The sequence below is a fragment of the Molothrus ater genome, chromosome 11, assembly GCF_012460135.2.
Source record: "Molothrus ater isolate BHLD 08-10-18 breed brown headed cowbird chromosome 11, BPBGC_Mater_1.1, whole genome shotgun sequence".
In the NCBI taxonomy this organism is placed as follows: Eukaryota; Metazoa; Chordata; class Aves; order Passeriformes; family Icteridae; genus Molothrus; species Molothrus ater.
This window is the reverse complement of record NC_050488.2, coordinates 10,435,884-10,460,928: the sequence shown is the minus strand read 5'-3', so window position 1 is coordinate 10,460,928 and position 25,045 is coordinate 10,435,884. Positions and strand designations below refer to the sequence as shown.

At 53.7% G+C, this 25,045-nt stretch overlaps 1 protein-coding gene across 1 annotated transcript in view; it reads right to left on the bottom strand.

Annotated features, from left to right (window-relative positions):
• The window catches only part of PLXNA1 (plexin A1), a 115,578-nt gene that overhangs the window by 34,784 nt on the left and 55,749 nt on the right, over window positions 1-25,045 (bottom strand). Inside the window, exons 9-12 of the mRNA XM_036390740.2 lie at window positions 16,220-16,334; window positions 11,515-11,715; window positions 3,388-3,484; window positions 2,908-3,098 (exon numbers count right to left, since the gene is read on the bottom strand). Of these exons, the coding sequence (XP_036246633.1) occupies window positions 2,908-3,098; window positions 3,388-3,484; window positions 11,515-11,715; window positions 16,220-16,334 (604 nt within the window). The remainder of the gene's footprint in view (window positions 1-2,907; window positions 3,099-3,387; window positions 3,485-11,514; window positions 11,716-16,219; window positions 16,335-25,045) is intronic.

Genomic DNA, 25,045 nt, shown 5'->3' with positions numbered 1-25,045 from the left:
TGACTGGGATGAATGGCAGAGCTGCATGCCCTGAGTGGGCCTGGGGACACAGCTGGGTCCCCAATGACACAAAGACACAGCAGAGGAGAAGGCAGCTGCAGACAGCAGCAGAGGGAGAGGGGAATGCAGGCTGGGTCAGTCCAGGAAGAAATCCCAGCCTGACCCAGGGGAAGGGATGGTTCTATTGCAGGTGATGGGCTCCTCTGCTCAGGAGGCTGAGAGCAGCCTCTCCTCCCCTCTAGCACTGCCAGGCACCTCTGCCTGCACTAAGCCCAGCTCCTGGACAGGTTCAAGCCACGACCAAGCACGTGTAAGCTCTTTCCATTCTTGGCAAAGCTGGGCAGCTGTAGCCCTGGGGCCTGAGCCAGATGGATCCTCCTCCTCCTCCTCCTTGTGAAAGGCTCATTCCTGAACATCATCTCCACAGCAAGGAAAAGCAGATGAGCTGAGGGTGGGAAATATGCAGCAGTGGACACTGTCCACATCATCAACCCCGATGGCCTGCATGGAGCCAGGGGTTGTTTCTGCACAGTCCCACTACAGCCATTGCCTCTGGGGTTAACTTCTGCCGCTGGGCTGGTGACCTTCAGCACTCATGAACTCAGACAGGAGCACCCAGTCCCTTTCCACACAGGCATCCTGCAGGACACGTCTCAGGCCAGCAGCAGAGCTAGGACTGGTGCCTGAACCCTGGGTCACGCCGAGGCAGTCACAGCTCACTATTTACACAGCAACAAAACCCTCTGGGGCTGTGGGGAACCACTGTTTGCCTAAACCTTGTTCAGCCCCTGCCCAAGTCTGGGATTGGAGCTCGTTCTGGCAGCTGCAGCCAGCAGCAGGTTGGGTCTTCCCCTTCAGAAAGCTCTGGTGGGAAGGCTGGCAGAAGTGGCTGTTTGTTTGGTGTTTCTAAATGAGTGTTAAAAGCTGCTCCTGCATGTTCCAGCCTCCTCCTCCTCCGCAGCAAAACTGACAAGGGCCACGTGTTTGGGGAGGAAGGAGCCCAGGAACGAAATGACACTGCTGGCCACCCAGCACAGGGAGGTCACAGCTAAACAAGGTGTGTGGGAGGGGGGAGCTACCAAGGAGAGCAATAGCTGCTCAACCCCCCTTTTCCCCTCTCCACCTCTGGACCCCTGGCCCCAACAAACAATGCTGCTTTTCTCCTAATTGGTTTCATAGGGTCCTTTTACATCAACAAGCAACCAGCTCCAGCGGGTACAAGCAGTTGGCTTGCTCTCAGCTCTGGTGGCCACAGCACAGCCAGGAGGTGCAGAGGCCAAGGGGTAGCCCCTTCCCAAGGGAAAGGATGTCACTCTGAGGGTCACAGGGAGCACTAGGAAAGACACCACAGAGGTTTGGAAGTGCCCCCACCACTGAACAATGGGTAAATGATTCAAGGGTGAAGAATCATGGTCATCTCCCAGCCCAGCCCCACCACCATGAGGACACCTGCACTCTGGTGAGCTGGCCAGGAAGGAGCCTCCACCTCCTCATGAAACCACTGTAGGAGACTCTTCTCCCCCATCAGCCTGTGCTGCCCTCTCTGCACTAGGCTTTTCTCTGGACCACTTGCAAGGAAGCCCACAGGTGTGGGACTGGGGTAGTGGGAGGCAACAGGCAGACTACAGGAGCAGCATCACACCAACAACCACTGCACATCCACACTGCCTGCCACCTCCCAGGGCACTGACACAGAGCAGTGCCAAGGTCAAGCCCACCTGCTAACAGATCCGTTCCTGCTACACCTGCAGTTACTGTAAAATCTCATGATGATTCAGGGTGAGAGAGCTGTTAACCATCAGCTCTGGACCAACTGCTGTGACCAATGCTGGGCACCATCAGCTGCTGGGAAGCTGCTGTGAGTGGTGTGTGTGTGTGTAAATGCCTGCAGCCCTGGTCACTTGAACACAAGAGGACCAGGGCACAGCATACAGCAAGGCCATGACCTGCCCCACAGCAATCTCCACTCCCATCATCCCTAGGGGTCTGGATTTGGGGAGTTCAGCCTGAGCACAGTGGGAAGCTGACAGGGAGCCCTGCAGCTCTACACACAACTTCCATGTAGGGATGCAGGCTCTGAGGCTCAATCCCACTTTTTCAGGAATAGATCCCTTCTCCTGCCAGCACTCCATCAGCCCCAGGCAGCTCTGCAGGCAGTACTTCTTGCAGGCAGGGATGTGCCCAGCAGGGCTGTTCCCCTCTCTCTCCACATGGCTGCCACCCAGCACACTGCAGGGCCCATCCGTGTGAGAGGCAGGCAGCACACACTGGGAAAAGCCAACATTCTCATTTCCAGCCTCATCAGATAAGGCACTGAAACACAAACAGATCAGATCCTGTGCTAAGACTCCAGTAATTAACACCTTCAAGGCCCGGCCAGCCGTGGGTTAGCAGAAATACCCACCAGTCCCTCCTTGTGAACCTGGATCCCAGCCCAACAGGCATGTGAATATTAATATACACAATCCTAAAAGCAAAGGTCATAAAAGCTGTCAGGGAAATGGGATGATGATGATGAACTACTGGCCCCAGTGCACATGGCAACACAAGAAGCAACCTAGAGCTTCCCTGGATCCATCAGTCATGTGCAGGAAGGGTTGCAATTTTGGAAACAAGCCAGAAAGCCCAGTGCCCGGGGGTGGTGGAGAGAGGATTTTAGCCTTGGAAATAGAACTGGTGACAAAAAACACTCAGTTACTAAACACTGAGTCGATCTGGCTGCTGTGAGCTGCCCGAAGAGCCCCATCCCCATATCCCATCAGGGTCCCTCGACACAGGGTGTCCACAAACCTTGGTGATTTTGGGGTCAGCACAGGGTGTGGCACATACCTTGGTGATTTTGGGGTCAGCACAGGGTGTGGCACATACCTTGGTGATTTTGGGGTCAGCATAGGGTGTGGCACGTACCTTGGTGATCTTGGGGTCGGTGCAGCGGCTGCTGCCGCTGCTGGCGTGCATCCAGCTGCTCTCGTAGGCCAGGCAGTGCTGGCGCAGCGAGCAGCGCCGCTCCGACACGCACCAGCCGCACTCGAAGCGCGGGTCGGCCTTGAGGCACAGCCCGCAGCTCTCCCGCAGCGCCGAGCACTTGTACAGGTGGGCTGCAAGGGAGGGAGGAGGGCAGGGTCAGCACAGCCCCCCAGCCCATGGGAAAAGGTTTGGGGGAAACAGGCAGCTGATCTTGGCCGTTCCTACCAGCTCCCAGTGGGACAAAGCCCCGCGGGAAGGAGCCAGCAGCACGCTGGACTCAACACCAAAGTGGAGTTCTTCCCAAAGCTTCTTGGGAAAAGCCTTCTGTTTAAAAACCCACCAAAGCATGGTGCAAACTATGGTCCAGAGCCTGGAGGCTGAGGGGGCACTGGGCCAGGTCCCATCCCATCCCTCACTCACCCTGGATGTTCTGGGGGTTGTCAATGACAAAGTTCCCATTCCAGACCACAGACAAGTTGACGGGCAGGTCACTGATGTCATTCCCTTCGTAGAAATACTGCAGGAGGAAACAGAAGGAGGCAGAGCCTGTTAATTATTGAGACAAATGTCCTAGTGGTGAGGGGCATAGACAGACATACAGTCCCATTACATGGATGGCTCCCATCAGCCCAGAGGAGAGGGACAGTGTCCTGGCTGGGACTTGCTGGCTAGGGACAAACAGGTCTGACAGCCACTCATCAAAGCACCAGTCACAGCACATGAAACCAGTGGGGCTGGATTGACAAAAAAAGACAAAGCAGCAAAACAGAGGGTTTGTAAATAGACCCAAAGCTCATCAACTCAAAGGTCTAAAGCTGCTGCTGCTGGAAGAGGAAGAAACAGATGGTGCCTCTGCAGCACAGATGTACTTCTCCCCACAAGGCTCCCGAGCCCTTTCCCATGTCCTCCCGACTCCAGGGATGCTCAGTTGAATATCTGGGATTATGGTCATCACTAGTGAAGCTTGGGGAGGACAGGCTAGGCACATCACAGGAGTGGATTCAGTAGAGTCACCCCCAACAGCCAGTGGGAGGATGTCCCTCACAGTCCCCTCCAGCCCCATCACCCATAACAAAATGACAAAGCTGTGGCCACATGGCTCTGGGTGGGACAGAGCTGAGGACCACTCCACTGCCACACCAGCCCTCAGAAACATCTCAGGAGAAAGCACACCACACCCCCAGATGCCCCAGTCCCAGCTCCACACTGTGCTTGGACATTGGCTGCTCTCCATTTCAGGACTGGAACTACCACCCTGAGTTTCCGTGTAGGAAGGTGACATCAGGGAATCCTACCCCCCCCAGCTTTAGGGGACCAAAACTCAGGCCTTTGGATCTGCTGCTGTCCAGACAAACCCACCTCCATTTCTCCTTCTGGCCTGGCCAGCACTTCCTCCTCATCCAGACCCCTCTCCCCTGCCTCAACATCTGAGCCCCAGCCCCAGCAGCACCATCAGTATTCCCTGCAAAGCCCCTGCATGCAGCCAGAGAGGTTTAATCGATACAGAGGCAGGAAGGCATTTGGAACCATCCCTGACAGCTAATGACCTCCTTCGGCAAGAGATTCCCCGCTCCTTGCCTGAGAAAATGACAGGCGTGTCAGGAGAGATTAAATGAATGATTCATGGCTTGCTGGAGTTTGTTAGAGAGCAGTGGATGCACCAGCAGTGGTTCACCCACAGCCCTGCCACCACCTCCAGACAGTCCCAGTGTCACCTTTCACAGCCCCAAGCTGTACCAAGAGGAGGTGGCCTCAGCATCTCCTCCAGCCCTGCCTCAGCTGCTGCCCCACACAGGACCCTCTGCAGTGGCTCTGCTCTACTCAACCCCTCCACAAGGGGTGGCCCATAAAGGAGGCCAGTTGGAAAACAGCACTTCAGTCTTCTCACCTGACCACCAAAGCTGGCCCCTTCTGTGCTGAATCTCTCCCCCAGACAGGCAGCATCACCAGCCCAGCATCAGACATGGCACCAAAATGGGGCACAAGCCCAGAGTGAGACCTGGCTACAGGAACACACCCTGCCCTCAGCACTACAGGGTGCCAATGAGAGCCAAGCCTGGTCCTCCATCACAGCTTTTTCTTGGTGATCCCTTGTCCACGAGCTACCCCACCCAAATGCAGGGTGGAAGACCCCAAAATACAGCCCTCCCCAGGGAGGAAGGCTGCTGCTGGTCAGCTGCACACAGCAGTTGTCAGACATAACACAGCCAGCTGCAAATCCAAGAGCTCCACCACCATCGCCTGTCTACAGGCAGAGCCCCATCACCCTCAACACAACCCCCTGGACATGGCAGCTCTTGTTGTGTTTGCTCAGACAGCTTTCACCACATCCCCACCATGCACTATCCACCACCAGAGCCTCTCAGCAACATTCCTGTTAGCAGGCCCAAGAAGATGAAGCCAGAACTTGGCTAGGAATCCAAATCTGTTCACCTTGCCCTATCCTACTCCCACCCAAGGATATCCTCAACAGAACCACAAGGAGCTGGCCAGACCCACAGCAGTGAGCAGAGCCCATTCCCTGGCAGCAGGAGGGAGCACATGCTGGGGAGGGTGGTGGCAGTGCTGGAGCAGAATTTAGCTGTGACGAGCCACGTGGCAGCATAAGTGAAATTGGCATTTTCAATTTGTACTCTGACATGTCTCATTTGGGGCCCTGGCATCTCGGGAAGGCATCCAGCCTGCAGCTGTCCAAAACATTTATTTGCATCTCTCTGCCCCGGCTGCTTTTGGAAATTAGTTCTTCTGGGAGGTGGGTTGGAAGAAGAAGAATAGGGGGAGAGGGAGGGAGAACATTAACTCCTCATGCACCAGTCCTGAGACAGCAAGAGGCCAACTGCAAGAGAGACTGTCTCCCTCTGGGAAAGGGCACAGTACTGAGGATGCTGACTTTGCTGTGGCAGGGAGCTGGAGCAGACAGCGGGGAGCAGCAGGAGCACAGGACTGAGTGAAGGGAAGTGGCAGATCAGGAGTCATTGCCTCAGCTGGTGTTCAAAGTGTGGGATCACTAAGGGAACATGGATATCAATGAAAAATGTGTCCTCTGCATCTGCATGTCTGTCAGCAGCCTCTAACCTGCCCCGCAGAGACAGCAGTGGGTCTGTGGCTTGGATGCTGTTCCTGGTCCCTGTGGAACACTGGAGCTGGAGTCAGGACTTGGCTGTGCACAGGCAGGAGCTGCAGCTGCAGGGGCTCCAGGCTGGGCCTCCTGGGACTTGGAGATCCATCAGGTCTAATTTCCAAAATGTCTCATATTTTGAAAGGTGTTTCCACAAGGCCTCCTCACAACAGCCCTTGCCATACTGTAAGCACAAAAGTGGCCTCTCCACCCACAGCCAGGGAGGCAGCAGCATCCAAGTAAAGGAGCAGCCACCTTCCAGCCCTGAAGGCCCCACAGCTGGTGGGGATCAGGCAGGGGCTGCTTACCAATCTGTCCATCCTATGGGAACCACAAAAGTGCTCACAGACAGCCAACAGGTTCCATCACACTGGTTCCTCCCTGTTCAGAGCTAACATGGTGTTAAACACCCATTAAACATTTAACTGTTATTAACCTCCCAGTTAATCAATCCCAGTGGCTGGCAGCAGACTGGGATAAGCAGCAGGAGAGTAAGCCCGGATGGGTGTGAGTGGGGGGATGCACCTACCCAGGCAGCCCTGCTGTCAGGCCATCTTCCACTCTACAAAGGTGCCCAGGACCCCCAGATGTGCCAAAGGATGATTTGGCTTGGAAACTGCTATGAGGACAAGCTATGGGAAAGGGATGTTTGCTCTGGGAGCAAAATGCGACAGGCACAGCCTGAGAGCAAACCAACAGTGCCCAAAAGTGATGTGTTCTGGTGCAGCACAGCCCACAGAAGGGGATGGGAGAAAAGATGCCAGCAACTGAGATGAGAACTGCCTGGCTCCTTACCTACCCCAGCCAGTCTCCCTGTCCCTCCCTGAAGAGCTTACAAGGCAAATGTGGAAGAGAGGACAGAGGATGTTTCAGCCACACCCACCTGGATACTGGTCTTCCCAGCAAGGTCTCCTTCTGCAGAGATGAAGTTCAGGCAAGAGAACTCCTCACTAAGCCTTTCTCAAGGCTCTTTACCCAAAACTTATCTCAGGCATCTTCCCAAATAACAACCACCAACCTCACGTTCTTTTCACATCTCTGATTCTCACATCCACCCTGCCCCCATGCAGGGAATGACACCAACCCTGCACACAACAAGGGCTGTGGCTGTCACCTGCTGTGGAGGTCCCGCTTTTGATTCTAGGAAACCCACTGCTCACACACCCACCAGCTAGCAGCAACAGGCACTGAGAGCTACCCAGCTTCCCTTGGAATGAGAGATTCAGCACTCTGAGAAGGTGCCTCCAGGGAGCCACACAGGAGACGCAGCTGCAGCTAGCAAGAAAAACCTTAAATCTGTGGGCAGATTGCACTGAGATGCACTTTGGGATGCTCCTGCAAATGCCATGCCAACTGGACGAGGCACCAGCCCTTCCCATGCCAGAGGAGGCAGGGCAGCCCCACAGCCATCACACCCTTTCCACAGGGCATCCATGCCACTGCAGCCACAGCCTGCCCAACCCATCCCTGGGGAAGGCAGCAGAGGGGCTGCTCCTCTGCAGGCAAACCCACACATCCAAATTTCCTGTGCAGCCCCCCTCACTCCCACATGCACCATCCCCCTGGGCTGCATTTCTGGAGGAGAGCTCGGGCTGCAGCTGTGTCCTATTTTTCTGTAGTTGATGACCTCAACTCCTTCCCCGCGCTACAGGGACGGCAGTAATGTACATCGCGTCTCGCCAGGGCTCAACTGCAATTCATCATTATTTTATCTGCTGGAATTTAATTGGATCCTATCAAACTCTCCTGATACTCCCTTTTCACTTTAAACACTGCTGCAGGAAAGATAAATGTAGGCACCGCTAGGATGGAGAGCGCGGCTTTGTTGGCGAACGGAGCTGGGGCTGTGGGCTCCAATCCTGCTTCCCTCTCCATGGCTGGTTAATTAGAGATACATATAGTGGAGGTGTGCAGTGCTCAGAACAGGGCATGTGTGTATGATTTATGTTCCTCTATAAATATACCCTGGGCCGAGTAAAACACCGTCATCCGCACAACAGCACAACTTGACAGTAACGCTCAGCCTCTGGTTCTGCGTCTCCTTTTTCTCTTTTCTCATGGATCTCCTCCTTTCCTCCCCAATCACACACAGGCTTCTTCACCTGGATTCCTCTTGCCTCAAATCCAGCATGGTATGAGAACCTGAGACCATGAGAATATGCCGAGCAACACCCAGGTTCTACAGCAACAAAAAAATACTCAGAAAACATAAATCTGAGAGGTCTTACTTCACTCCTCAGCATCCAGACTGGGGTACCACACATAAGCCCACCCTGCCAGCCCAGCTTGCTCTGTACCCACACCACTTTGTCCCAGCAATAATGCTCACTCCAGGGTGAATATCCCAACCTGAGCTGAGCCAAAGGGCAGGAACCTCCACAGCCACAGCAGAAACAGTGGGCAAGGTGGGTTCTCCATGCCAGGGGCACTGGTGAGAAAGGAACCAAAAGGGAGCCAGGGAGGTGGCACAGCTGCTCCTCACCACGTGGGGCTTTGGTTAAAAAGAAAGGGAAATAACTGAGGCATGATGCTTAATTTAAAGTGCTGAGACAACAAGCTCATGAAAAGGAGATCAGGGGTTCTTCCTATTTATACATTTAAAGGGAAATAGCAGCTCTGGGGCTATTTCAGCCTTTAGAGGAACATTTTAGAGAGAAAAAGCCAAAGCCTTGACAGTGAGAAACACCTGTAGCCGTTTTGCAAAGGCCAAGGCTAAATCAGATCAAGTCCAATGTTACAGGCATTAGTGCAGATTTGGGACTGTGGCACTTTTCAACTGCAAAACTGTTCCATGTCTGCAGCAATCAGGAGGATGAACTCTGTTGAGGGATGTCAGATGGGAAAGAACAGGCAGAGGCAAGGATATTTGGAGAATGAATTTCAGTGGCATCAACTTTATGCATTAAGACAGGTGACTGTTTCTCCATCCTCTGCTGCAAAAAGAGACTGGAAAAGTCTGCCTCCAGAAGATTAAAAGCAATCAATTTGCAAAAATTAGTTTATTGGCAAAGATCTTCATTTTCTTAGTTAGGCTTGTCTTTCCTTTTTGCATCTTTACAATATATGTGGAAAACCATTAGGGTTGCTTTCCTCTTGAAGAGCAGAAAGAGACCAAAGTGAGGAGGCAGAAAATGTTTTTTCAGCTTGGTTTATGGCCTGGGATGCTGGGGAATACCAGAGCTGGTCTCCCTTGAGTTTGCCAAAGATCTATTGGGTGTTTCAAACGATGTTTATAGTCAACACTCAGATCTTAATGAATGGACTGCTGAATATTTAACCAAGATGTCCTTTCTTCAGAGTGCTAACAAGTCATTGGAGTTTGACAAGCACTAAAACAAAAGACAAAGAGTTTTAAGGGGCTTGACTTATTATGCCTTTCATTCACCAGTGATTCAGGAATGCATCCCTTATTCCACAGAGTATTTAACCTCTTGTTTAGATCCCACTGAACTCCTGGAAACACTGTGTGCTTAAATGCCTTTTGGCATCCATCCTTCACTTGTTGGCTGGGAAGATGTCATCCTTTTCCTATTTCTCTGCTTGCCAGTGCTCTCCACACCAAAATCCTAACCCAAAGGATGAAGTGCAATGGAAGAAGCCGTTGGGCCATGGCTGGGAGAGCCTGAAGCACTATCAAACAGCCAGATGGACTGCAAAAAGGCATGAAGGAGACAAACACCACACAAGTGTGAATCTGAATCCCCCACACCATAATGCAGCCTGGCTCACTGCCCTCAAACATTAAAGCAGGCGAGCAGACCCTGAAAGCAAAGCAGCTTCTTTCAAGTCAAAACTCTGTTTTTCTCTGTGTGAAGCCACCCTGCACTCAAAAGCCACATCTCCTGCCCCAGAGTGCAGCCCATGGAGCTGCTGCTACCTGTTCTCCACACACCTCACAACACCACACACATGCCCTTCTGACAATTTGTGCTGTTTTCACAGCATCCCTGACAATTTCCAGGTCAAACCTCCACCACTGTCAGCCCAGGAAAAGGTGCTGGTTACAGCTGTCCTATCCCTCTGGAGAAGAGCTGCAGAGGCCATGCAATCCTGGCAGCCACAGCATCCCTTGGGAAACACAGGGAATGCATTGTGCTTCAGACTCCCCCCCCTGCTTGACAAGTTGAAACATAGTGGGGAGAAATGAGTCCACATCGTTCAGAGCCTCTCTGCAAGCTCTGTTATGTAAAGGCTCCCCTCTGGCTCAGGCACCTCTCCCCAACAGCCCCAGGAGCCATCAGGCTGCTGCTGTCAGCACTGTGCAGCCACAGCACCTCCCCACAGGGAGATCCTGCAGCACACGTGTCCCACACTGCTTTGGAATAAACTCAGCCAAACCCCACACTACAGAGCTGGGCAGGAGACAGCTCCAGGCAGGGGAGAGCTGTCAGAGGGCTGGGCTGGCTGCACAGCATCCCCCAGGGCTGCTGCTCCTGTCCAAAGGCTCTGCAGGCCCTGGGATTGCTGGAGGAGGGAGGGAGCCAGTGCTCATCTTCAGTGGTTTCTAAATGTCACTTGTGCCACCAAAGAGAGCAGGGATCAGCACTGGTGTTAGGCTGCAAATGAGCTTTCACAGTAGGAGAGATGAAAAACAAATTTTAAAAGGATTAAACGGGCGAGCAAAGGGAGGGGCTGGCTGCATCTGGATGAGGGCAGGTCGGTGTAGAGCACAGCAGGCAACTGAGGAGCTGAGCAATGGCAGCTCCCAGTGGGGCTATTAGCACCCAGAGTGGCTTTGTGCATGGGCTAGTGCTCAGCAAGAGGCACACATACAGCTCACCCAGGGCTCCTAAACCCCCTCCCACTTAGGGGATAAGGTGCCTGGAGAGGGCAGAGATGCCTGCAGGAGAGAGCTGAAGTGACAGGGGGCAAGGACACCAAGGCAGGGAGCGATGCAGGGAGCATGGGATGGAGGGCAGGCAGGCAGGGGAAGGAGGCAGCTGCTGGTCAGATCAGGGATGGAGTCAGGGATGGACAGAGGCTGCAGGGGAGGAGGGGAAGCGCTTGCAGGGCTGGCAGGCACAGCTGCATGTGGAGGGCTCCACGTGTGCAATGGGACACAGAGGTGTTACCTCTGTCCTGCCTGTAAAATGGGACAGCTTGGTCGAGGGGGCTCCAGCACATCTGGGCCCAGCTGGCTCCAGTCCAGGCAACTTTCTTCAGCTTTGCAAACCCAATTTCCTTGGAAGTGCTCCCTAAATCCTGGTGGCTTCAGCACTGATCCTATCTGGAACAACCCCAAGCAGCCTCCCAATGCACCTGGGGGTAGTGGCAGGGAGCTCCCCTCACACCCCACAACCAACACAAGCCCTGTCCCTGCCATGAGAGAGCACAACTGCCCATGCAACGAGCTGGGCTGGGCCTGGGGCAGCAGGAAGGAGCAGCCCACAGACAGGGCCCCCAGCAGGGAGAGCTGCTGCCCCACTCACCGAGGTGTTCTGGCACTGGATGCTGGTGCTGTTGAAGCGCAGGGCGGTGACGCGCGTGGTGCTGCCCGGGATGTGGAAGATGCACTCGTAGTTGCGCTGCCCCGACTGCGGCTGCGGCAGGTTCTTGGCCGTCAGCGTGATGGGCTTCACCACGCCCACGGGGATGTAGATCTGGGTGGAAGGCAGGATCTGAGGGCAGTCCTGCAAGGGGAACAAGAAGCAGATGATGAGATGGGAACATGGTAAAGCCTCCCCTAGCACCCCTGTGGCCCTCTCCTGGCTGGCAGGGTTGGCAATGCACTGCAAAAACACCACCCTGAGCACATACTTGAGAAAATCCTCGTGTGCAGCAAACCCAAACCAGCACCCTGTACCTGCTCTGCCCAAAGCCCTGAAGACAGGACGAAGAGCACAAAGGAACCTGGTGGCAGGGCAGTAGAGTTCTACTACTGCCCTGGTTGATTTAGGTGGGAGGTGGGGAGAGGATCCATCTCTGGAATCTGTAACCTGCCGCTGCAACAGCAACACGTGTTTGGGCCAAGTGGAAACAACATGGACTTCAATGCCAACATTGCAGCCAGTAGGTTTTTCTGGACTGGACTGTGCACTGTCAAACTACCTGCTCAGCCCTCCTGCTTCCCTTACAGCCTCCATCCCCCTTCTTTCATTAGCAGACCAAAAAGCCTTTTCCCTCTTTGACACAGCAATGTGCTCTGCAGTGTGGCAGAGAACCTGCTCTGCAGCAAATTTTGCTGCTGCTGCTTCCATTTGCACCAGCTCAAAGCAGTGTCACCCCACCCAGCCCGGCTGCAGGCTGCCCAGCACACAGTGACTCCAGCCAGGGGATGCTGCTGAGTCTGAGCTGGAGATGAAAGCACCTCCCTGCCAGCCCCTGGGGAAGGAGACATTGGGAGGGCAAAGCACTCCACTTTTAATAGCCACGGGCTCCCAGCTGCTCCAGGGGAGCTGGTGACTCTTGTGTGCAAAGCACAGGGGAGCAGGAGGGAGCAAAAATAAATGAGCTCAGGCAGCAAAACAGCTCTGCAGCCCTGGCGGGTAACACTTCTGCAACAACAGCCTGATGTGATCCCACACCGACTTTGCTGAGCCGGGCACAGGTCTCACACCTAGAGCAGCTACTCCTGGGAGCGCTGGCTTGAAATAACATCAAGAGAGAATAACGTGTGAGCTGCTTTAGAAACAGAAATGCAGTGGACACAGCCACCCCACTGCTCTCACAAAGCTTCCCATGGCCACAGCGTGGCTGCAGGGGCAGCTCTGGCCCCAAGGCCACCAGCAGCCATGTGTGACCAAGGCTGCCCAGCTGCCTCCTGCCATCCTGCAGCAAGCCAGGCTGAGCCTTGCAAAGTGCCAGGCTTTATCTCAGCCAGTATGATTAATTAACTTTGAAACAATGCAGAGAAAAGAAAAAGAAATTGTTTGATTTAGTGAATCTTGACAGAAAAACCCAACCACTTTTACTCTTTGGATTTTCTGTTCTTCACAAGTCTTTACTCCTCAAAAGCACAGTTTTCAAGGGGAGAAACTATTTATCTCCAAAACACACTAAACAAAATAAAAGTTGAGAGGAACAGTAGTGTTAGCCCCAAAGCAGAGATGGCAACAGGGCTGGGGCAGTCTGGGGACACTGGGCACTGCTCTGCCACCTCCCTGCTCTGTATCACAGCTGCCACTCTGCAAAGTGGGGCTTCAGTTCCCCCCCACTTCCAGAATCAGCTCAACTCACAGTGGGGACACACCTCATGCCTGTTGCCATTTCCATGGAGTGTCCCCATCACTGCATGTTGGTTTTCCCCCACCAGCTCCCAGCTTGGAAGTGCTGTCAAGGAAGCAGCCCCTGCCTGCTTGATCTCCTCCACACTGCAGGGGGACCCCATGGGTGGCCCAAGCCTTCCTCACAGGGTACACTCACACTTGGCAAATATTAACTCCTGGCTCACTCTCCAACACTCCAATCTCCTTTTTCAGTAATTATTGCTGCAGCCCAGCTGGGGTGGTGGGTGAGTCCATGCCCCCAGGCTGGGCTCACCATGGCTGTGTGCAGGCATGCCCAGGGAGCACAGCAGGCACGGGTGTCCCTCTCCCCACACAGGCAGGGGGGGCTCATTCTGCTCATTCCCAGTTTGAGCCCAATCCCCCCATGATGTCACAGGCTCCACATCTGCCAGCAGAAGTGTCTCATCCAGCAAAAATGTCAGGCTGTGCCCAAACAGGAAGCACCTGGTGCTGGTGGGCGCCCAGGGTGCCCGGAGGGGTGGGGGTACAAGGACAACTCATTTCCCCTATGAGCGAATCCAACTGCTGACACAACTCAGTCTGGCACTGCCCAGGGCTTCCATCCCTTGGGAACACTCTGCACAGCCCACAGAGCTCTGTGTCCTGCCAAAAACAGCCCCTCCCAGTAGAGCCCCAGGCCCCAGGAGGAGACAGCTATGAAGGCATGGGATAAGCAGAAAGGAAAGGCCGCAGCTCACACAAACTCCCAAACATCACACATCAGATTTTCTCCATTAAAATAATTTTTCTAGCTGGCTGAGAATATGACATGGATGTCCAGGTTTGTCTGGAGAGGTTGGAGCTTTAGAATCACACTGCAAATGCTGCCATTTGAGTTTCTCTGGCAGCTCCCAGCTCCAGCTGCAAGGCTGTGCATCAGCAGAGAGAGGATGAAGGCAGTCTGGGACTGGGCCTGACCCCAGCTTTGAGGTTCCTTCACAAAGTCCTCAGCCATTCCCAGTGATGGGGAATGAAGAACAAACACAAGCTGAACCTACCTAATCTGAACCAACACACTTGTTCCCCACAGCCTTTCACCCTCCACAGCAGCTCTGCATCAGCAGGGGCTGTCTCACAAGAGCAGCCTTCTGGGATGAAAAATGAACAGCAGCCTGTGCTGCTTCATCACCTCTTCCCCAGCCCTGCATCCCCCAGCAACCCACAGAGGAGGCAATCTCCAGAGTCCAGGCTTTAAAGCTACCACAGACAGAGAACAGGGACATCCTGACTGCTGTCACCATTTCCAGGCACATTTATGTGAGTGGTGGCTCCTACCCATGCTCATTCCAGCCCTGCCACCCCCAGAAATCCAGACAAGCATTCCTGGCGTGCCATGGACAGAGTGCCATGGATCACTCTGTTTTCCTACAAAACAACCACTTTCCCACCCAGGAAATTGTGGTGAACTACCCATGGGAAGGAGCAGAGACAATTACCCTCTGTCCCTGCATTTCCTGACCAGTGCCCACCACACTCCAGCCAACACAGACAGACCAAATCCTGCTTAAAATAACCTTCCTGCAGAGAGGATGGGGCTGGATGTCTACCACTAACTTGTCTGGTGGTGCCATGGGACTGGCACTGAGCCCCCGCACCCACCACACCACCCTGCTGGGGACCAGGATGGCCAGGGATGGGGACAGGATGTCTCATCCCAGCCTGGTCACAGAGCCCACAGCTGCAGCTGCTCTGAGGGTGCCTCACCATCCCTGCTGGGAACTGCTGAGGCCACACCAATGTGCAAACAGGCTGAGCCAGGCCATCCAAACCTCAAAGCAGGCACTGGTCCATTTCCCAGTGTGGCCAAAAGGTCTGCTGGGGGACACCCTGCTCACACTGGGCAGTGACACAAGCTCCTGAGCAGCCAGCCCGTGGGAGAGCTGCACACATCCCAAGGGCACCACCACTGTGGGGAACAGCCAGAGGCTCTGGGGTTCAGCTGGCAGGGAGGAGGGCAGATCCCATGGCCTCAGTGAGGGGAATGGGCAGAATGGGCAGGGGAATGAGAGCTGCTGTGTTCCAGAGGTCTGGACACCATGTGTTGCATTTGCAGAAGCAATGCCAGGGCTGGCTGGCTGGCTGGAGTGTGACCTCAGGGATGCCTGAGATAGGCAGATTGCTCACTGGATTTCTTCACAGCACAAGCTAGGGGAAAACAGCTTTTTCCAGCTTTCTCAGGTTAGTAAATTCCCCTGGAGGCAGCAGGACCCTTCCCACTGGGGCCATGTACAGTCAGGGGGAAACCCAGATAAGTTAACTGGAGCCCCCTTCCAGAACAGGGACAGAGTTTCCTTCCCAGAACTCTCCCTTCAGGATCCAAATGAGCATTTACTGTAGAGCCAGCAGTGGCTTGCCAGACCTCCATACCAAGCCAAGCAGGCACCACAGGCTGGGGACAGCAGGATGTCCTGCACACACCCTGCCAATGGCAGCTCTCCCCAGTGGGTGGCACGGATGCTGCACAGGATGAGCCCCCACAAAAGAACATGTTCCTTAGCAAAGCAGTTGAGATGAAGAAGGCATGAGCTGCAGCAAAACAGTTTGTTTTACAGATTTCAACCTTCCCCTCTCCAAAAACAAGTTGTTCTGCAATGACAGTTCGAGCTTGCTCCCTTCACAAACATCAAAGGAAAATGCTTTAGCATCTCTGCCTTTGTTTTTCCTTTCATTCAGCCTAAAGTGCTCCGGGCTTCAGCCGACTTCCCAAGCTGCCTGTCCCCACCAGCAAGCACATACTTCATCAGCATTTCCCTTTCCTCCCTCCCTCCTCCTCAGGTAGTCCCAGCACCCCAGGAGAGGCACTGGGGATGGTTTCTGAAGGAGTCTGCCTTCTTCTAACCCCTTCCCCAGAGGGCAGGGGACCCTGACAGATCCAGAACAGCTGAGGGGAGCAGTTTCACACTCTTACCTCAGAGAGCTTGACACGGCCCTCCAGGAAGGAGCAGTCAGCAGCGTTGTGGGTGCAGATGTGGCGGTACTTGCACCAGTGGCAGGGGAAGGAGCCGTTCACGCAGGACAGGCAGCTGCAGAGGAACAGAGGTGGGCAGTGTTAGGGCAGCATCAAGGCAGAGTGCACAGGGACATTTCTTGGGATGCTTCAGCAGGACAGCATCCCCAGGTGATCCTGTACCTCGGGGTGGAAAGGATCCCTGATCCATGGGGCACGGGCCAGGCACTGGGAGGGAGATGCCTGCACAACCTGAGCCCCCAGGCTTTGCCCATGGCAGGGTGGGGGGATATGGTCCTTCAGGCACTGCAGGATTTGTGTCCCAGCTGAAGAGGCCACGTTCCCTCTTCCTCTTGGAAGGCTGACCCTGACCACCCCACTCCAGCAGGGGCTGAGCTCCAGACTTTGGGAGCTTTATTTGGGTTCACTGAAAGGCGATTTTAGCAAGAGGCAGCAGAACAAGGGCTCTGCACCACGGGGGAACAGGGGAGAAAGGGCCAGATTAATGCATGCTCATTGAGAGGAAAATTATAACTGGCGAAAGGTTGGGTCAGATTAACATTTCAGGACTGTAGGGCCTTTCAGGCACTCACAATAGGTTGTGTGTGACCCCCTCCCTCAGCCCCCTCAGCCCCAGCCCTCCCCAGCCGCGCCTGCGTTGTGCCTGTGGCTTCCACTCTTCCTCAGCCCCAGACACTTCCATCTCCCCCCCCAGCCTCCTCTCAGGGCTCTTTGTGCACAGGGATTACTCCTGCTCCCCTCTCCCCATCTTTTCTGGAGGTGTGTTCAGGACCCAAGGCATGCCAGGAGCCCCCATGCTCTGCTTTCCATTCCTCTTAGCAATGAAACCAGTCCCAGGGACCTGATGGCTCTCCCCAAAGCAAGAGGGGACACACAGAGTCCCACAGCCATTCACAGGAGTGGCACCTTGACAACCTGGCTAGCTTCCCTTGCTAACCCCCTCCCAGCACCCCTGTTTGCATCCCACAGCTGGAGGGAGGCTTTTGGGGGTTTTTCCCCAGTGAGGAGGGAAGGGGCAGAGCCCTCCCTGCCATGCTGTTTTTGGGGGCAGAGCAGACAGGTCTCACTTTTAGTACAGGAGCCTTCACAGGGTGGGTCTGCACCAGGCATGCCTGTGCAGCCCAAGCTGTTCTCCTGAGGAGGAGATGGGAGAGCTGCTGAGGGCTGAGGCATAGGCTAAAAGGCAGTAAAAATAATCAGCCTGGCTTTTAAAAAAAAGAAAGAAAAAAAAAAAAAAAGGAAAGAAAAAAGCAGCAGCACTAGTTTTCACCCTAGAAGGCTCATACCTGCTCCTCACTGATCCGAGCATCAAAAGGATCAGGCCCAAAGCAATTATATTTAAACAAAGACAGGCTCTTTCCCTGAACACAGCTCTGGCAGGAGGCAGGCAGCCCTGCCCAACCCAATCCTCCTCCTAATCACAGCTACCTCTCTGCCTCAACCCCTGGGAAACGACAGGAAAACACAGCATCACCCTGTGAGGCAGCAGAAAGACAATCTTCCTGGAGAAGATATCCTTGGTGGCAGAGCCTGGCATGCCAAATCCCTCACCCTCCAGCAGAATTGTCACTCTGGAGGTGTGGGGACCCGAGGGGGCCACAGGGCGAGGGCAGCCCAGGGTGCAAAGACACACCCAAGGCTTTGCAGGAGCAGGTCCCCCTGCCTGCCCTGGGGTTTCACACACCATTACATATACAGCAAGAGCTTCCCAAATCCATGCACACACACTAAGGAAATATTTAATTAAGCTGCTTGCAAAGGGGGCTGGAAGTCATTTCCATGTTTCGCTCACATTTTCACTTCCAAATGAACAGCCCTTTTAGCTTTACCCACAAATATGCTAATTGAGATGCTCCTTATGCAAATGTATGCAATTTTATTTCAGCTGCAGAGATTCAACTTAAAAGCAGAGCCCCAGCCTCCTATCTCTGACTGCTTTGATGGAGGGAGGTGCGGAGGGTGGGGGAAATAGGGAACACAAACAAAGGCAAAGGACAGTCCTGACCTCCTGCTGAGGGCTCAGGCAGGACCAGTGGACAGATAAATCCAGGATATGGAGGGGCAAGACAGGGAACATACAGATTAATCCTCATGGGAGTAGCTCAGCCCCAGAGAGGCCACATAAGAGAGAAGCACAAGCAGCCACAAGCCAACTATCAAGCTGCAGCACAACCTCCCATGAATCCCCCCCACCATCCTCCAAAGAAGAGATTTTCCAGTCACCAGGTCCTTCAGGGTCTGCAAAAAGACTCCCCAGTCTTTCTACCACCTCACAAGGCATCTCAAAGCAGCTGGGTGAGTTCCTGATGCAGCCCTGCCCCGGGCACCCCAGCCCCAACAGCTGCAGCTCCACTTGCAGCTCTTCAGGGTCAAAGCCAAATCTTGGCTATTCCAAGACCCTCCTCACCTGAGGCTCTCCTTTGCCATTTAAATATTGCAGGTCCCAGCTGGTCTCCCCTTGTCAAAGGATCTCAGGTTATCCTCCACATACACACTGAGGTGCATGGTTCCCCCTTCCTAATTTGGCCCTCCCAGTTGCTTCTGACTTAACTGAGCCATTCCTAAAGCCCCATCCTCAGGGATGGCTTCCACACTCTCCCTTCTGCCATAAGGACATCAAATGCCACTGTGAGAGCACTCCCCACACACACCTTGCTCTGCAGCACTTCTGCTGCATTTAGAGCCAGTCCAGGTCAAAGTGGTGAGTAAGTCAGCACTGGGTGCCAGTAACATGGTGAAACCCTGCTCACAGCCTGCCTGGCTCCTGCTGGCCTCAGCACGGCTGTCTGACCACCACAGCACCCTGCAGGGCTGCCCAAAGGCCAGGAGAGGAGCTGAGGCAGGGGTCCCTGGCTGTGGGTCAGGCTGGGCAGCAGGGCTGGGGCTGTGTCCCAGGTGTCCCTGTGCCATGCTGTGCTCCTGGCACGGGCACAGGCTCTCGGCAGCACGGTGCCATCTGCGCCGTCTCTCTCCTTCCCACGGTCAGGCACTCTTCCCTCATCACTCCTTGCCTAAGAGGCTTTCATCACTCCTGGTAATTAGAGGGAGGCTCTCCTTCATGTGTTGAAGTGTTCCGCCTCCCCAGAGCGTGCCAGCAGAGCGAGGAGCCCAGTGAGGCACCGAGGGTGGGGGTGCAGCACCGATATGGACCCGCAGCTTGTTCCCCATCTGCCTCCTCCCCAGCCCTGCCAGGGGCCAGGGAGATGAAGCCCAGGCGAGGCAGGAAAAGGGGGCCAGACCCACTGACCCACTGGCAGTGCCCTCCTTGCCTCCTGGTGACCTCATGAGAGAGGCATGGCACCAGCCTCAGAGCAGCATTTCAGGGTCTGCAAAGTGCCCCATCCCAAAACAAGTCCAGGCTCACCTGCTGGCCTGAAACCTCCCCCAGGCAGGGCAGGCATCCATGCAGGCAGCAAAGCAGCTCTGCTCAATTTTGAGCGCCCCAGGGTCAAAGCCAGAGCCTCTCCACAGCCCCCACACTTCCCCACATCTCACCCCACAGCTGGGCCAAAAACTCCCCTCCACTTCCATAAATGATCCCAAACTTGGTAATGCCATGCTAGGGAAAGGGCTGCAGAGAAGCAGAGGGCAGAAGGACACCAAAGACCAGGGTGGGTACAGAGCCAAAAGCATCACTGCAGGATGAGCCCAGAGCCAGGGGTAGCTTCAGGAACTGACTCCTCCCTGAGTGTGCAGGCACCTTCAGTGACCACAGAGAGGTTCCAGCTGTCTCCACACATGACCCAAAGCGAAGCTGTAGCTGATGGGAAGTGTGGAGAGCCAGCAGTGCTGGATCCACACTCCTCACTCACTCTCCTTCCTGCACTGCCAGCCCCAGGCATGCCACGATGCCACGTGCCCAAAGGAGCCCAGAGCTCTTCATCACACTGAACAGCAGGGGCAGAAAACAAAAGCAGCATCCAGAGGAGTGAGATAAGCCTGAGCAGCAAACAGGAGCAGGACAGGAGGTGTCCTGCAGGCACACACACACACACACACACCAAGGCTATTTCCATGGCACAGCACGTCCCTGAAGGAAGGAAGGACATGGAGTGAAGGGCAGGGAGGAGGAACAGGGGGAAGTTGAATGGCACCAAGAGCAGAGCAGGGGAGGTCCATTAAGAAGGGAAATGATAAACACAGTGTTGATGAAAACAGCATCTGCACAGGCACAGCACAGCCGCCTGCGAGCCCCCTGACTGTTCCTCAGATCTCTTGGCAGGAGGATGCATCCTTAGTGAATACTCAGCTCCAGCACAGCCTGCATCTGGAGCAGCAGCTGTCAGGGCTGAGGGCTGAACTGCAGTGCTTTGGGCTTTAGATCCATCTCTCTATCCTAGGGAGAAGGGGAAATCCTGAAGAGCAGTGGAAGCAGGCCCTCAGTGTCCCCTCAGCCCTACACAGACCCACAGGCAGCTTCCTCCCTGGTGCTCAGGAAAGGCAAGGGGGGGAGTCAGCTCTGGCCTCCCTCCATCCCTGCCCATCTCAATCCATTTCTACCCTTTCTTTCACACCAACCCAATTCTTTTCCATCCCTGCCAGCTTTTGCCAAGGTTCTTAGCACAGGGTGGTCCAGGGCATCCACCATCACACTGGAGGATGCAGAATCATGGCCTGGGTTTTTAAGAGAATTTTCTTGAAAGACACTCAGCTGCCTCTCCTTACAGAAGCCTAAGACCAGGCTGTACCAGCCCTCCTCATTCACAACATACATGATGTAAACCAGGGTATCCTGAGCTGTCTCTGGGGCCATCCTACAGGATTTTCCACCTGCTCCAGCTCAGGAACACACAGGGATCTGTTACCACCACACCACTCAGCCACAAAAACTCAGATACACTCACTCAACTGCTTGCAGCCATCTGTCCATGCCTTTGAAAAGAAAGCATCTGTAAGCATCTGGGAACAAGCAGCAATGGGCCAACAGAGAAGCAGCCACTCCATGTGCGGGCAGAAAGAAAGGCTGCAGAGAGGAGCCCAGAGAGGAGCCCAGGGATGCCCTGGACACCAGAACAGCCCAGCCCTGCCTTACCAGCACAACCCTGCTGCTCCCAGCCCTTGGGACATGCATTAAAATCCCATTTACTTAATGGAGGCTTACAGGGAAAGCCTGACCTGTGGGATAGAGACACAGCAGAGTCACATCTCTCCAGCCTGGAGGAGTTAGAGCCATTTGGCATGTCTGCCCTTGCCCTAGCATCAGAGAAATTCAGCACCCTGAGCTGATGGGACACGGGTGTCACAGCTGTCACTACACTGAGGCACAACCACAAGGCTGGTAGCATCATGGCCACCTCCTGGACTGGAGACAAGTTTCCAATATGCTTGGATTCCCTCTTGGAATCAGACTTGCTGATATGATTTTCCCCTTTTCCCTGTGCCACACCTGGATTTTTGCTTCCACATTGCAGTGGCAGGACATGCTGGTGATGAGCTGAGCACGTTGGTGCTTGAAAAACCAGCAGCTCTGCAAAACCTGCCCACAGAATTGAAGGAAGCACCAAAGGCTCTCATCTTCTTCCCCATTCCACTCCATTTGCCAGCTCCCTTCCCACAGCCACACACTCCAAAAAGCCAAACCACAACAGGATTTATGAAACAGAGTTTCCAGAGGAGAAATCCAGCAAGGAAACATGGAAACAGCGGGAAGAAATAAATACATCTTGCTATTCCCTGGAATTGCTCACTAGCTCTCTGTGAGGATTCCCTACTCCCCCACCTCGCCAGCAAGCTCTGCCAGAGGCAGGCAGGGAGCCTGGTGTTACATCTTTATCTTAAAAGGGGACTCATTTCCCCACAAATGCTTTGAAGAAGGCGTTTAACTCTGACAAAGACGGCCTCAACATCTGCCTGTGCACGCGCTGGACTCGGTGATTCATTGCAGGATCAAAGGTGCTGAGCGCCTTCAAATGCTGCACTTGATCAGTGTCCCATGGGAAACCCCCACAGGAACCCACCCAGCCCTGCCACGGGGGTTTCCACCTCATCCTCCAGTGCAGGAACCAGAGCCTGTCCCCAGGAGCTGCAGACAAGCCTGTGGGCAGCCCTGCTCTCTTCTCCCTCAGCCACCCACATCCTCCTTTGCAAGGGCCCCATTTCCCTGCATCAAGCCCTTGGTTTCCACTCCCCTGTTAAATGCCACAGCTCAGGCAGAAGCATCCCCTGCCCAATGCCCAAGCCTTTAGGAGCAGGATGCCCAAAAGACACCACTGCCAGAGCTCCTCAGGAGTCCTGAGTACATAAAGCTGGGACTTCCAGAAGCTTCCCAGGTAACTCCTGAAAAGGAATGAAGCCCCAGAGAGGATGCAAATTCCAGATCAGGGCTCCCAGGGACCCTGCACAAAGTATCCCAGGAGCCACTGATGCTGGTCTGTGATGGGAACAGTTCCATCACACAGGCATAAAGCCCTGCATTAACAGATGGGACAGCTTTGGAGCTCTACCTGGAAGGCACCCCCTCTGCTCAGAACATCACAGCCAAACACCCAGGCAGCACAGCCCCCTCTGTACTCTCCTGTAGAAGTGATCAGATCCATCTTCCCTTCTGCAACCCCTCCCTTGACCAGGCCAGCTCCAGCAGCCCTTGAAAATGCATGGGAAGAAGACCTGCCAAGGTGGTGGGAAACAAGAGAGCCAGGATGCTCACACAGCAGCAGGACCAGCCCCACAGCCCACGTTTTGCTGATGCCTTTCCAGATGTCTGCTGAAAATAAGAAGGGTCAGACTCTCCCTGGTGAACATGGTGGAGCTGCATTGGCTTCCCTTGGAGCTACCCCAGCTGACATCAGCAAAGAGCTGCCTCACTAGCCTCCCATCTCTCCACAACTACCTCAAAAATCTCACTCAAACACTTTGTCCTCATCTGAGAAATGATTTGACATGCAGAACTCTGCCTTCCAACCTAAGCAAAGCCATCCAAATATAAAAAGAAAACAACACACAGTGATCAGACATCTCCACAGGAAAAACATTAGCCTCGTGGAAAAGCACATTGTTCCTAATACAGAATTTATCAGGCTGACATATAGATTTTCCTGCACAAAATATGAAACCTCTTTCTGAAAGGCTATTAACTCCAGAGAGATCCATTAAAGAAGTCTGTCTGCAAATGGTATTTAAAAGTATTGCATCATCCCAGGAGGTATTGTCATGCTCTTTGGCTACAATTCGACGGCAGGTCACATAGTTAAAACTATCTCCAAGCCCTAAAACTCTTGATGTCAAAAAAATAATAATGTTCAGCAGCTTAGAACATGGACTTTTCTATCAGCTTCAACTGGAGCCATAAATATTAATGCATCCATAATTAGCCTTTTTAAATAATGCATCCAAAATTAAACATCAACGCAGTAATAAATCAGTCAGGCTCTTTGTTGTAGGTTTGTTTCAGGGGGGGTAGGGGTTTTTTCCCCTCCTGTGTCAGGCACATAAAATAAAATGCCAATTCCCTCATCACCTCTCCCCACCGGACCACTGATTGGACCAAATCTGATGCCATTTGTACTTAAAAGTCATCTTTCTTTCATTTACAAAAATAAAAGTCATATCTGCTTTTTGATTTGCAAAATACTGACATGCAGCCAGCCCGAGCCAAAGCTGAGCTAATGTTACTGAAACCACAGGATGTGAAGGGAGACAAAGCTCATCTCAGAGTCAAGGTGAGGGAGAAAGTCAAGTTTGCAAAGTCTCTCCTCCCAGGAGGAGCCCTGTTCCCTGTGCAGAGAGCAGGAGGGAAGCAATCCCTGTGATGCAGAAACTTTGCAGGGCTCTCCTCTGACACATCCCTCCTGGAGCTCACTGTGGGTGGGTTCCCAGCCAGGGCACCTGCAGCTCACCTGCTCTTCCCTGATCAAAGGGGAAACTCTGAACAGGTTTTGGAGGTGTGAACTCCAGCAGAGCCCACAAGCCAGGCCCAACACTTTGCAAAATGACATCCAAGAGATCACTTGGCATTTGCTACAATTACTGATCAGCCAGAGCTCCACCATCCATGGCAGGATTCTGGCAGAGAAATGAAATCTCTTGCATTCTTGAGCTCCTAATTCTTTGCCCAAACACATCCCAGCATGAGCTCTGACGGTCCTACAGCACAGCACAGCCCAGCCATCCCCCCCTGCTCAAGAACACTGTCTGCAGCTCCTCAGCAGGAGCTGTGGTTTGAGACTTTAGACACCTTGCTTAGACAGCACATCAATAATCCACACCTCCTCTATTTTATCAAACGCATATCTCAAGCTGTCTAAAAACCCTTACAGGAGTAGATTTCACAGCAGCCTGACGAGAAAGCAAATTCACAATTACTTCCAGTTAGGAAATTCTTGGGTAAACGCCCCAGGACATGTGGCATGTTCCATCCCATGTTGCTGTAACTTTCCAGCTCCCTCTCCAGCAAGCCTGGGAAGCAGGTACCGTGGCAGGAAAGTACAGGCTTCTCCTCTTGCATTGCCAAGTCACTCCTATTAACTGTTTCCAGGAATAACAAGACACTTGGCGTTTTCAGTCACATGGATTGATTTCTACAGTCTGCAGTGCAGCAAACTCGTTTTTTTCTTCCAAAGTTTTGCCAAACCAAAGCCCTGTTTTTACATGAGGTTCAATCCTGACGCTACATATTCCCACACACCCAAACCAACTGTGGGTGCTCTGGTCACTATCCCAGTCTACACAGGCAAAAGGAGGAGGTTTCTCACTGTAAACAACACTGTACTCAACTGCCCTTTCCTCTTGCAACATCAGCACCCACAAAGCTGAGAACTCTCTCTCCCA